The sequence below is a fragment of the Pseudorasbora parva genome, chromosome 11 (assembly GCF_024679245.1).
Source record: "Pseudorasbora parva isolate DD20220531a chromosome 11, ASM2467924v1, whole genome shotgun sequence".
In the NCBI taxonomy this organism is placed as follows: Eukaryota; Metazoa; Chordata; class Actinopteri; order Cypriniformes; family Gobionidae; genus Pseudorasbora; species Pseudorasbora parva.
Window position 1 is genome coordinate 47,341,330 of NC_090182.1, and position 14,236 is coordinate 47,355,565.

General features: G+C 38.9%; 1 protein-coding gene across 2 annotated transcripts in view; it reads left to right on the plus strand.

Moving 5' to 3' along the window:
• Positions 1-14,236, plus strand: part of rab28 (RAB28, member RAS oncogene family) — a 46,669-nt gene that overhangs the window by 5,518 nt on the left and 26,915 nt on the right. For both annotated transcript variants that reach the window (XM_067456713.1, XM_067456712.1), the window contains exon 2: positions 5,812-5,908. In XM_067456713.1, coding sequence (XP_067312814.1) covers positions 5,812-5,908 — 97 coding nt within the window. The remainder of the gene's footprint in view (positions 1-5,811; positions 5,909-14,236) is intronic.

Below are 14,236 nucleotides of genomic sequence, written 5' to 3' on the forward strand. Positions count from 1 at the left end.
AATAACTCTTTTTAACGTCAAGTAAGTCACATAAGTAAAAGTCGTGTGCCCAGTCTATTCTCTGCTATATGCGCCACAGCTTCGACATAAAACGGACACTTTTCACAATGTTGAAGTAGCCTATTAAAATCATTCAGATATTGCATGCCGTTGCTATATGCATATTGCGATATACATTTGCGATATTTCGATAATTTCGATATATTGTGCTGCCCTACTCTACAAAAATGTTTTTTTTCATGCACTGGTCCGTTTTGGGATTTTGCTCTATTTTGGTTCCATAACATCATCTTTCAGACTGGTGGAAAGAAAGCGTCCAAAACAAATTTGCCTGTTTGTTTTACTGTTTGCGTCTGTAGATTTCAATTACGATTATGGGTGATTCTATAATTGCAGCTGCGTTTGGTGACCAAAGTCATGATTTTCCCAGCTTTATTCAAATGGTTATATTTTTAATCATTTGTTACTAATAATTTGTTGTGCCATGGATCAAAAGATGCTACAGGCCATATGCAGGGTTTGTACAAGCGGCTCAACTATTTTAGGAAATTTAAATCCTGGAAACCGAAGAGTTACTTTAATTTCAAGTGCTTGAATTATTGAAAGACAATATATATTAAATAAGTGTTACATTTTTTCGATAAAACAATATTTCCATGCAAAATTAACACTGCAAAGATATAAAATGTATGATACAGCTTTCATTCTTTAGGTCCATCACATATTCAGTTTGATTAACGAAAGCGATATCTTTGTCATAGTATCCTTTCAATGGTTAAAGCAGCCACAGTCATTACGTACTTATTTGTACAACTTCTTTTATTAGTATATTTTATTTGTTGACCTTTTTTAGAATTTGAAAGATATTAAAGACATTATTTTAATAAGTGTGATCTCTGATTGTAGTCTTTGAAAACAAATAAGTAGTGCTTGAGAAGACCATCATTTTACAGTATCTGCACAAGCCCCTGAATATAATATTTTCTTATATATAGCTGAACATTTATTTTTGTCCGAAATAGTCTCATTGTTTAACCATAATATTTGATTTTACAAACAGTAATTTCCATAATTCTGTATTTCCTAATACCATACTTTGGCTTTAAAAATCCCACAACTATGAAAGTTAATGAAAATTATGTAACTTTTTTCCTCACTGATATGATCTGAAGCCCTGAAAAGTGTGTGTGTGTGTGTGTGTGTGCGTGCGTGCTCTCTCTGGGAAAATAGTTTAAAGGGGGGGTGAAACACTCAGTTTCAGTTAGTGTCATGTCAATCTTGAGTACCTATAGAGTAGCATTGCATCCTGCATATCTCCGAAAAGTCTTTATTTTTTTTATAATTATATAAGAAAGATGCGCTGTTCCGAGTCTTTCCGAAAAAAGCCGAGCGGGTGGGGGCGTATCGTGTGGGCGGAGCTAAATAATGACGTGTGCGCGCCGCTGTTATTGTGTTGAGTGCGTCGTAAAGCTGTGTCATCCCTAACAGCGGGAAAAAACTTTATTCAAAATAAAAATATGGCTTTTAATCAGATACAGCCATACATCTATGATCCGGAATCAGACCCAGAGGCTGCAGTTGAACAGGAGCAGCAGCAAAAACGACTAGAGCAGGACGTCTGTATGTGGTACAAGTTATACACTAACTATATAATATGCTTAGCGGCTTGTGTTATTTACATATTTATACTTGAATTATATCGTCGTATTTTTGTCTTTGAAGGTGTACATGTGGGAAGTGCAGTTGTGCACGTGTGTGTGTGTGTTTACGCGTGGTTTGTGTAGACAATTGTAACGTTAGTAAGCGGACTGGTTTTGCACGGCAGGCTAGTGTTTACACAGAAAGACACGGAATAGTAGCGCATTTGAATGAAGAAGCGCGCTTATTTAGTTCAACATATTTCCCCACTCTTTGTGTATTGTTGTTTGGAGTGCTTTTACAATACACAAACATAAAGTTACACATATAGTGGCCAGCTAAACAAATGTACACGCACTACACATCGCATGCTCCATTGATCAATTAACTATACGTGATCATGTTTGGGCTACTTGATGAGCATAGGCAAAAACACAGACATTTGAAGCAGTCTTACTCACCGCCTGCGGTTCTAACGTTGGGACCTTTATCGTTGGGACTGCTCCATCCTTCAGCATTAGGCGATCGGGAAAATCCGGCGTCGAGCTGGGCCTTGTTTATGAAACAGTCGGCACCGAAATGCAGCGAACAGATATAAACATTCGCGCAACTCAGTTGCTGATCCGGAAAAGCAAATTCCATCCACTGTTGCCTTAACGCGGGGTTTTTGGGGAATCTGTGCAGGACTGTCTTGGTCTGGCAACCAAAAACGCACTTTTTTGGTGACATTGTTAATTGTGCACATCACCTGTGCAGCGCATCCTTAACTTTTGAAACTTTGTCTATGTTTAGTATGGGATTCCAAGTCTTTAACAGTGTAAAAAGATCAGTATGCATGAAACAGCATTTCACCCCCCCTTTAATCTAAAAAGTTCTTACACCAAGAGTTATTTTGTAAAACGTCAAAATTGTTAGCACAATATCAAAAGGAAAACAATGCATCACAGTGGGTTATTTAAAAGTCTTTAATTGTGATTTCATCAGTGTCATGTGCTCTTAAAGGTAGGGTAGGTAGGAATGATCTAAAACACTTTTGTCCAAATTTGTTTAAACTTTCTTTATATGGCAATACATAATTAAAGGTGCACTATGGAGCTTTCCGTCTACTGGAGGGCGCCTATTCAAAACAAATGCGTATTTTGATGGCGCAAAGTGTGAGCGCAGCATCTTGGGAGATGTGGTCTTTTCATCACAGCCGGTGAAAAATAGGACTCGGGCAGAAATCACGTTCATGCATGCGGTTATTAACGTTACTGTAGTCTAAAGCAGAGCAGGACCGAGTGTTCTGGACCTGAGCACAGCTGCTGGAGCGATTGTTAAACAAATACCTGCCTCGCGAATACCGGGACTTTTATTATGACGGGACGGGAGACAGTCGCCGGGCGCTTGCACTGATCCGCTCTTCCGGTTATGATTTTGAGGTATTGTAGCTCTGTTTATCATATTAGATACATTTAAGTGTGTTTAAAACGATGTTATGACGTTACTCCGTGCGTTCACTTGTTCACACTGCTAAGAGTAAAGCGCTCCTGCCAAATAAAAGCCGAAACCGAGGGTAACGCAGATATGACGCAATTGACAGGCGACTCCCTCAAACGCTATGCTGACACGTCCCGGTCCTCAGTTAAAATAGCAATTTTCTCACAATTTACAAATAGTTGGAAACTTCTGGGATATTGTAGGTACTCAACTGAACAAAATATATAACACCGGCCTAGTGGTTTTTGGATATTTTACTGCAAAAATACTACATAGTGCACCTTTAAGATGTAATTACTCTGAAAAAGAGAGTATAAAAAACGAGGGACTCTAGACTTTTTAATCTGCAATAAACACCGCATTACAAGTGACCCCACACACCCTGCCTACCCTCTGTTTGATCTGTTGCCCTCGGGGAGACGCTATAGTTCAACCAAATCGCACACTAGCAGGCTGATGAACAGTTTTTTCCCCTGGGCCTTACGTACTGTCAATATCCAGGGACACTAACGTACATAAGCCTCCATTTTTAACTACCTCTTACCGCTCTGAAGAGCAGACAATCAGTCACCTCCCTCTACCTGCACTTGATACTTAACTATAGACACTTACGATATATATATATTTTTTTTACTCTTTACTTGGTTGTTGTGTTTTATGTTATGTGTTTTTATTTGTCTGTGTGGTGCAAGGGTGGCTCTGTGGGAGCACCCTAAATTTCGTTGTACTGCCACAGTACAATGACAATAAAGGCTACTCTACTCTACTCTAATTATTTTTGTTCAGGACGAAATAAGTGATTGGCTTGGGCGACTGTCACTCACTCTCGCTACCATGGCAACCATCGCTTTCGCTACAGGATCCGCCCACGTGCGTGCACCCGTTTGTACAAATTGCTTAATTTGTCAGTAACAGAGTTGACATAAAATATTAAATAAAATTACTTTTTTCGTTAAAAGTAAAACAAAAAGGGAGTAGAGTAGCATTGAATTATATATTGAATGTTTTCAATAACACACTGGAAAGAATTTCTGTTAGTGAACATTTTTGAAATGTAAAATGTATCTCCAATTGTAGAATCACTCACATACTTTAAAGAGTTCTTTCTCCACTTCAGTAATACTTACACACACCAAAACTTACAGTTTTATTCATATCTATATTCTGAAGGTTTTTTGCGAGGGGTTTGTTCATATATCATTCACACTGATTTGTACAACATTTTATTCCTAAAAACATCATGTCGAAAATGTGTTTTTTCTGGCTGCTGACAGTATTTTCTGATTTATGGAGCGATAAAAAGAGAAACCAAAAATTCCCTCACTAAAAACCTTTGACTCTAATACATCAACAAAATCAAACAATAATTTTGAATCTGGCTTTATCCAATGTTCAGATTGATGTGCTGGAAATTGAATATTTAATCTTGACATTTCAGAAAACTTGACATACTGTGATTTAATCAACTGTAAAATATGGTGTTATCTATTAGATAAGATTTTTACCCTACACTGTAAGACCAAATAAGTTGGCAAAAATAAAAAATAAAAAATAAAATAAAAATTTGGCGGAAGTTAGAGTTTAATTAAGCAGAACTTGCAGATTTTTATTTTGTACTCATACATTTTAATTGCTCTGAACTTGAAATATTTGAGTATGCTAATAATTGAGTAAGCTAAATACATTTAACTTAAAAATATAGTGTAATCTCAAATTTTGAGTTGTGAAAACTTGACTAGCTTTAACTAGCTAATTCACTAAATGCAGTTTGCTAATTGGTTACACAATTTATACATTTAACATAAATCTGTTCTCAAACTAAGCTCATGCTCCACTCGTCACCAAACTCAATATAACATAAACTCTTCTAAACTAGCATACATAAACATTAAACACCACTAAATCTCCCACTTAGCGTTAATATTGAACAAAACCACATTATATAAGTCTTAATTTTAGCATTTTATGTCCCTTTTGAGTACAGTTACAAATTCTAGCACAGTTTCGATTAAATTTAAGTTTGTCCTAATTAAAAGAAACAAGTTCATAAAACTCAAAACAATGAAACAGTTCAGATAACGTTAAATGTGTCAGTTTTGAGAACTCAAAAGAAAACGCAAGTTCTAAATACTCATGAAAGTTCATTAGTTTGAGCTCATTAGTTTAATTTGAGTTGGCTCAACTCAAAACGCGTTAGGGTTTACAGTGCACCAGGGGTGTATTGCCTTAAAACTAAAACAATCAAAATGAAACGCTGGCTAAAAAATAATTTATTTGATTTTTTTACCTGCATGTCATGTGACCATTCGTCGTCTGTGCACCGTGAATGCAAATGTTCTGTTAAATTACTGAAATAATACCTGGGTGTTTGGAAATCCCTGGTCTAAAGCATTAAATCAGAATGGAAGTAATTCATTCAGTGCTCAACAGGTAGTGTGTGTGTGTGTGTGTGCGTGTGTGATGTGGTGAAGGGGATCTGGGGCGTCGCTGTCCGTGATCTAATTGGCTGTGGTACTTGACATGAAGCACCTGTCAATCAAAGATTATTTCATACTCTAGCCACAGGGAAGTGAGGAGCCTCAGGATAGGTGAGAATAATTGAAACTCTTCTAATGTGTGTGTGTGTGTGTGTGTGTGTGTCTGTGTGTGTGTGTGTGTGTGTGTGTGTGTGTGTGTGTGTGTGTGTGTTCTCAGACATCTCTCGCCATCCGCTTTGCACAAGAGGCTTTCGGGAAACAGTATAAACAGACGATAGGGCTGGACTTCTTTCTCAAGAGAATCACCCTGCCAGGTTAGACACACGCGCACACACACACACACTCTCTCACACACATGTGCACACGCAGACTCTCTCTCACACACACACACACTCAAGCACACACATCCTCTCACGCACACACACTCACACACTCAGACGCACAATCACGCATGCACACGCACACACACACACACACACACACACACACACACACACACACACACACACACACACACACACACACACACACACACACACACACACACACACAAGCAATTAGTTGACAGTTAACACACACTCACACTCTCTCACACACACACTCAGAATAAACTTGAACTTTATTCTTGACTGCAATTCTTGTTCACATAAATATTCCATGTCCGTTCACTTTCAATAAAGCTCATAAAACTGCACGTATAATAATTATTTAATAGTATTATTAAAAAATGTAAATATCGTTGAGATACTTATTTTATTAATATTTTAAAAAAGTTTTTTAAAATATATTTTCTGTTTTCTAAGTGTAGTATTTGTCTTTATGAATGTCTTGCAAATGCCTTTTTTCCAATAAAAAAAACTTCTGAATTTGAGCCGCACAATATTATTCAAATTCAAGTAAGTGGAATTAAAATGATAAAAAATTGTGCTGTATTATATATATATATATATATATATATATATATATATATATATATATATATATATATATATATATATATATATATATATATATATATTAGGGCTGTCAAAGTTAACGCGCAAATTAATTTTAACGGCACTAAATTTATTAACGTGCGTACACGCAGCGCACATTTTCTGTTTGATCCGTGGCATAGCCCGTAGTTGGAGAAAGTGAGAGCAGTCATAGACGCAAAGGATGCAGCAGCAAACATTAATAGGGAAAGAAAAGGGTTGACATTAACATTACTATTCTAAACCAAAAGTGCATTGCCTACAAGCTACCATATTTTCTGTTTAACTTTTATCAGACTCCAGGTCTATAAGAAAAGTGTGTTTTTTCACTAAGCGCATTCTCTGCAGTCCGAGCGCGATGCACTGAAGCTCACTCTCGCTCATTCTGAGGTAAATCATTAACACATCACCCCTTACAGTAAACGTGTTTTATTGAACTAAATACATTACAATCGGCTAAAACGAATGCACAGGTTACTTTTCTAAACAAGCGCGCTCCCGAGTCCGTTACTCACACTGTTCTAGTGAATCGTGGCACAGTTCGGCACACACACAAAATACCGGCAGTTCCACAGGGAACGCAGATCTCTTAAAGGGGCCGCGCTATATTCCTACTTGTGGAATATGGACCTTCTCCAGGTATGGTGTGGTTCTGGTTTGCTCAGTTTCCGCATGACAGCTTTCACATTACCAATTTTTCATACGAACTGTGCCCTGCTCTGAATTAAACTGCCAGTGTAAAAACTCCCTTTATATTCTTAAAATAAGAGAAATCACTGCTTATCTTAATTTTTTACGTTTAGGCTTAAGAGACATGAACAATTTCTTTGATAAACATCTATGACCTTTGATATGTCTAGTCTTCATGCTTCAACTAAAAGTATGGTTTCACAATAATAAATGTACATTTTCATAAAGCATGCATATTTGTCCATACCCATGTTGATCAGAGTATTAAAAACTTAATTTAAACTAAATTTAGGATACATTTACAATTGCTAAAAATGTGCGATTAAATTGCGATTAATCGCGAGTTAACTCATGACAATCATGCAATTAAATATTTTAATCGATTGACAGCCCTAATATATATATATATATATATATATATATATATATATATATATATATATATATATATATATATATATATATATATATATATATATAAGGAGGAATGGAGGAATCTATATATATAATCTGGGTTTCCGTTGTCCGGTAATTACCGGACATTGGCCGGGAAAAAAATTAAATGTCCGACAAAATGAAATCTTTTCGGTCAAATTGTCAGATTAAAACTGCCTCTTATCGATACCGTAAGCCTGCGACGTGATGCCCTCGCTGTCATGACAGCGCTCCGTGGCTATGGAGGATTGCAATTCTCCACAGCCTGCGAAGCAGAGTAGGCCTATGTGAGCGAAGCGGAGTGAGGAGTGGAGCAGCGAGATTTTGAATGGAGTGAGGAGCGATTTTTTTAAAAAGTCGGAGTGTTGTGGTTTTTACTCGCTCCGAGAGCGCTCCACTACCGCTCCATCACGAGAACAATTTATGACAACAGGCCGGCACAGCACTACATTTTTCGCCAGAACTAGAGCGTAGATCGGCTCAAAAAAATAAAGCCCAACCCTACCCGAGCCCATGCACCCGAGAGACCGGCCCTGCCCGTGTAAGCATCGAGAACGAGCCTTTAAAGACTAATGAGCGGAGCGGAGCCGGTGTGATCAGCTCAATAATCCGCAGGCGCGCTCATGAACCCACCGGTAAAATGATTTTCGTTCAAATCCAGCTCAGACATGACATAAATCTGTAGCTTACTACTTGTTGTAGCCTTTAAACAATGTTTTTTTTTTCTTCATATTTATGTTTAAATATTATAATATTATTTTTAGATTTCATCTGATTATGATAGGCTATAAGTGCAAAGATGCAAGTGGGTCAGAAATGATTTTGGTGGTAATATTTAATTTAATATTAAGTTTTGTTTTGTAAAAAGCCTTTCTTTCGTTTTGTACAAATTGTCTCTTAATTTTAATAAAGGTTTCTTCGGTTAATTGCATGTATTTAATAAATAAGAAATAAATAAGTGGACTAGGTCGCGGAAGCCATCGCTTTCATTGCTCATGAACTGAAGCGCGTCTCGAATAAACTGAAACTCGGCTTGCCTCACAGACATGAGGAATATGTAGCCTAATATGTGTAGAAACGAAAAGATTTAAATAAGCACATGGTGCAGTGTTCAGAACTCACGGTAAACAACCAGCTGGATACAGATGATCACGGCGATGGGCATGAGCGGGATGTTAAAGTTTAAGGGATTTTTTTTTTTTTACCTTCTACTGAATCTGATCGGGTGCAAGCACATTTTAAACAGGTAGCACTTATACACACACGTAATTTTGTGAATAAGTAATTTTGTCGTTTTCTCTAATGCATTCAAAAACATCTTGTAGTGCTTACCTGCTTACAGTTATCAGTATACTGTTATATTCTATTATATGATTTTGTCATTTCACACGGTGGCCAATTTAAATGTTACCAACTAAATGAGACATACTGAGTTTATAATTAAATTTATTAATTGCGTTTAATTATTGCATCTAAACACAATAGTGTTGTGCCAAGATTTTTCACGTGAATAAAGGCAAATAGATTTGCACACTTTGCTTAATCACTGCTAGTCTGTTAAACTTGTCAGAAGTTCTCGTTTCTAATCTGCCCTCGTAGCCTATTTTCTCTCTCATCAAAACCGAATACCATCAGTGGCTGTACATCAAGAGCAGGAACAGTTTTTGTGCATTTTGTTTCGTGATCTGACCGGAACAAACAGAAAGTCTCTGCACCGGCGTTAAGCGTTAGATTAAAGCGCTCGTCTGTGTGAAGACTGCATGAGCCGCGAGAGAAATCTGCTCCACTGATAACAGCGGCAACGAGCGATCGCCTCTTATCTAACAAACAAATTAAATGATACTCTTCTAGTTAACCAGAGATGTTTTGTTTGTATTAGTTAGGTTAATCCGTGAAGCAAGATAAAAAAGTGGTGGGGACATGTCCCACCTGTCCCACCCGCAAATTACGCCTATGAGTTAAAAAAATTGGTTGATTGACGCCAATCGGACGTTCATGTTTTTTTCCCGTCTAGTTGAAAGTTAGGCGAATAAACATGTTGCATATACGGCCTGATTATGTGTTTTTTTTTAAGTTACACAAACTGCTTTCAGGAATTTTTGACCGGCATATCATCAAAATGTCCGGAAAACGAAACCTCTGCCGGTCACTTTGACCGGCACCATTTTTTTCTGGCGGAAACTCTGATATATATATATTGTGTGTGTGTGTAGAGCAAAAATCTATATATAATATATTATATTTATATATAAATATTTTTCTTATGGAACTCATGACTCGGCATGATTTATTAGTTAATGAACCTCACACCAGTCGTGCGTCTCATGAGTATATCTGTGGCGATAGACAACAACACATTGTATGGGTCAAATTTTCTTTTATGCCAAAAATCATTAAGATATTAAGAACATGTTCCATGAAGATATTTTGTACATTTCCTACTGTAAATATATGAAAAATATATTATTAGTAGTAATATGAATTGCTAAGGACTTCATTTGGAAAACTTTAAAGGAGATTTCCTCAATATTTAGATTTTCCATTGCCTGTGATGTTTGTTACTGTAATTCTTACCAGTGAATAGCTACTTAATTACTGAATTCATAAAAAACAAACATATTAATTTATTTTTAATTTTAATGTAATTTTCTATGAATTAAAGTTTTGATAATGTATTATTCTACTGCAACACAGTGATATATTTGTCAAGTTAAACTGAACTGTTATTCTGTGTGAGTGAGTGAGTTTGAGTGAGTGTGTGTGTGAGAGAGAGTGGGTGTGAGTATGAGATGAGGTGTGTGTGTGTCCATTAGTGTGTGAGTGAGTGAGATGAGATGTCTGAGTGTTCATTAGTGTGTGAGAGAGAGCGAGAGTTGAGTGTGAGAGAGAGTGGGTGTGAGTATGAGATGAGGTGTGTGTGTGTGTCCATTAGTGTGTGAGTGAGTGTGAGTGTGAGAGTGAGTGTGAGAGAGTGAGTGTGAGTGTGAGAGAGTGAGTGTGAGAGAGTGAGAGTGTGAGAGTGTGAGTGTGAGAGAGTTAGTGAGAGTGTGAGAGTGAGAGTGTGTGAGTGTGAGAGTGAGTGTGAGAGAGTGAGTGTGAGTGTGAGAGAGTGAGTGTGAGAGAGTGAGTGTGAGAGAGTGAGTGTGAGAGAGTGAGTGTGAGAGAGTGAGTGTGAGTGTGAGAGAGTGAGTGTGAGAGAGTGAGTGTGAGAGAGTGAGTGTGAGAGAGTGAGTGTGAGAGAGTGAGTGTGAGTGTGAGAGAGTGAGTGTGAGAGAGTGAGTGTGAGAGAGTGAGTGTGAGAGAGTGAGTGTGAGTGTGAGAGAGTGAGTGTGAGTGTGAGAGAGTGAGTGTGAGTGTGAGAGAGTGAGTGTGAGAGAGTGAGTATGAGAGAGTGAGTGAGTGAGTTTGGGTTAGAGTGTGAGAGAGAGAGTGAGTGCGTGTGAGTGAGAGAGTGAGAGTGTGAGAGAGTGAGTGTGAGAGAGTGAGTGTGAGAGAGTGAGTGTGAGTGTGAGAGAGTGAGTGTGAGAAAGTGAGTGTGAGAGAGTGAGTGTGAGTGTGAGAGAGTGAGTGTGAGAGAGTGAGTGTGAGAGAGTGAGTGTGAGAGAGTGAGTGAGTGTGAGAGTGAGTGTGAGAGAGTGAGTGTGAGTATGAGAGAGTGAGTGAGTGAGTTTGGGTGAGAGTGTGAGAGAGAGAGTGAGTGCGTGTGAGTGAGAGAGTGAGTGTGAGAGAGTTAGTGTGAGTGTGAGAGTGTGAGAGTGTGAGAGTGTGAGAGAGTGTGAGTGTGTGAGTGTGAGAGAGTTAGTGTGAGTGTGAGAGTGTGAGTGTGAGAGTGTGAGAGTGTGAGTGTGAGAGTGTGAGTGTGAGAGAGTGAGTGTGAGAGAGTGAGTGTGAGAGAGTGAGTGTGAGAGAGTGAGTGTGAGAGTGAGAGAGTGAGTGTGAGAGAGTGAGTGTGAGAGAGTGAGTGTGAGAGAGTGAGTGTGAGAGAGTGAGTGTGAGAGAGAGAGTGAGTGAGTGAGTGAGTGAGTTTGGGTGAGAGTGTGAGAGAGAGAGTGAGTGCGTGTGAGTGAGAGAGTGAGTGTGAGAGTGTGAGAGTGTGAGTGTGAGAGAGTGAGTGTGAGAGAGTGAGTGTGAGTGTGAGAGAGTGAGTGTGAGTGTGAGAGAGTGAGTGTGAGTGTGAGAGAGTGAGTGTGAGAGAGTGAGTGTGAGAGAGTGAGTGTGAGAGAGTGAGTGTGAGTGTGAGAGAGTGAGTGTGAGAGAGTGAGTGTGAGAGAGTGAGTGTGAGAGAGTGAGTGTGAGAGAGTGAGTGAGAGAGTGAGTGAGTGAGTTTGGGTGAGAGTGTGAGAGAGAGAGTGAGTGCGTGTGAGTGAGAGAGTGAGTGTGAGAGTGTGAGAGTGTGAGTGTGAGAGAGTGAGTGTGAGAGAGTGAGTGTGAGTGTGAGAGAGTGAGTGTGAGTGTGAGAGAGTGAGTGTGAGAGAGTGAGTGTGAGAGAGTGAGTGTGAGAGAGTGAGTGTGAGAGAGTGAGTGTGAGTGTGAGAGAGTGAGTGTGAGAGTGAGTGTGAGAGAGTGAGTGTGAGTATGAGAGAGTGAGTGAGTGAGTTTGGGTGAGAGTGTGAGAGAGAGAGTGAGTGCGTGTGAGTGAGAGAGTTAGTGTGAGAGTGAGAGTGTGAGAGTGTGAGTGTGAGAGAGTTAGTGTGAGTGTGAGTGTGAGTGTGAGAGAGTGAGTGTGAGAGAGTGAGTGTGTGAGAGTGAGTCTGAGAGAGTGAGAGAGTGTGAGAGAGTGAGTGTGAGAGAGTGAGTGTGAGTGTGAGAGAGAGAGTGAGTGTGAGAGAGAGAGTGAGTGTGAGAGAGTGAGTGTGTGTGTGAGAGAGTGAGTGTGAGAGTGAGTGTGAGTGTCAGAGTGAGTGAGGGTGAGATGAGTGTGTGTGTGTGTGTGTTCATCAGTGTGTGAGTGAGTGTGAGATAAGTGTGTGTTCATCTGTGTAGAGTGAGATGAGTGTGTGTGTGTGTGTGTTTTTATCAGTGTGTGTCTGAGACGGCTGTTGACAGAGCTCGTGTAATGGTGTTAATGGACACGCATGCGTATGAATGGATCTCTGTCCTGATGCAGTGTGTCTCGCTCTTATGTGTGTGTGTTTGTGTGTGTGTGTGTGTGTGTGTGTGTGTGTGTGTGTGTGTGTGTGTGTGTGTGTGTGTGTGTGTGTGTACTGAGCGTCTGAATGAATTACTCCAGTGTGTGTGTGTGTGTGTTGTGCGTCTGCCTCTTTTCAACTTTATTACCTACGAAAGCTCTTAACTCCTACACAAACACACATAACTCTGTTTCTCAAAGGCAGGTTGTGTGTACGGTAAAGCACGAGGTAAGTGTGTGTGTGTGTGTGTGTAATTGCGGACTAAGATCAGATGCAAACGCATCTTTTACACCACTGTTATCCATCGTACACACACTCTACAGCATTTACTGTAAGTGTGTGAGAGACCGAATCCAAAATGTGTGATATTATTGTTATTATATATATTATTGATATTATTGTATTATTGAAGGTATGGAAATGAAATGATCCATTACAGGAGAGAAATGGCAAACGCATCTTTTACACCACTGTTATCCATCGCACACACACACTCCTTTTACAGCATTTATTCCAATAAAAAGATGTGTGTGACCAAAACGTGTGAAATGCAGGCTATATTATTGTTTAAATGTAGATTTTGTAGATTTGAAGGCATGTAAAATTTGCAATGGAAATGATCCATAATTGCAGGAGCAAAATGGCTGTTCGGCGCCCTCAACAGAGCCTGTGTGTGTGTGTGTGTGTGTGTGTGTGTTTATTGTGACTGTGCTGCTCCTGACGTATTAAAGGGTTATTTCCAGGTCCGTTCTCATGCTGGGCCGCTGTGTGTGTGTGTGTGTGTGTGTGTGTGTGTGTGTGTGTGTGTGTGTGTGTGTGTGTGTGTGTGTGTGTGTGTGTGTGTTTTCACGCTCTCGTGGACCGTAGCGGAGAGAGAGAAGCGTCAGCACATTCGGCGTGCGTTGGCAGAGCGCGGGTCACTTACCGTAAAGATCGGACTCTAGGATAAATAAAGAAAAGAGATCCTTAGAGAAGTGTGGGATGGACAGACTCGTGTGTGTGTGTGTGTGTGTGTGTGTGTGTGTGTGTGTGTGTGTGTGTGTGTGTGTGTGTGTGTGTGTGTGTGTGTGTGTGTGTGTGTGAGAGAGAGAGAGACTGTATAGTCTGAATGCACTGACTGTAACGCTGTGTGACTAGTGCGCAAAGATCTTCAAAATAACATATATAATATGCATTTAATTTATTATGGAAATATTATTATATTATCCACATTTTTTTAATTAAACACCCTCTTTCCATAATCAATAATATCATAATCATATTATAATAATCATAATCACTTCTAAACTTTTTATTATAATTTATTATTATTATAATTATTATTATTATTATTATTATTATTATTATTATTATTATATTAATTACAATTATTTCTATTGTGCAGTTATTATTATGCTTATTTCATTGCTTTTTA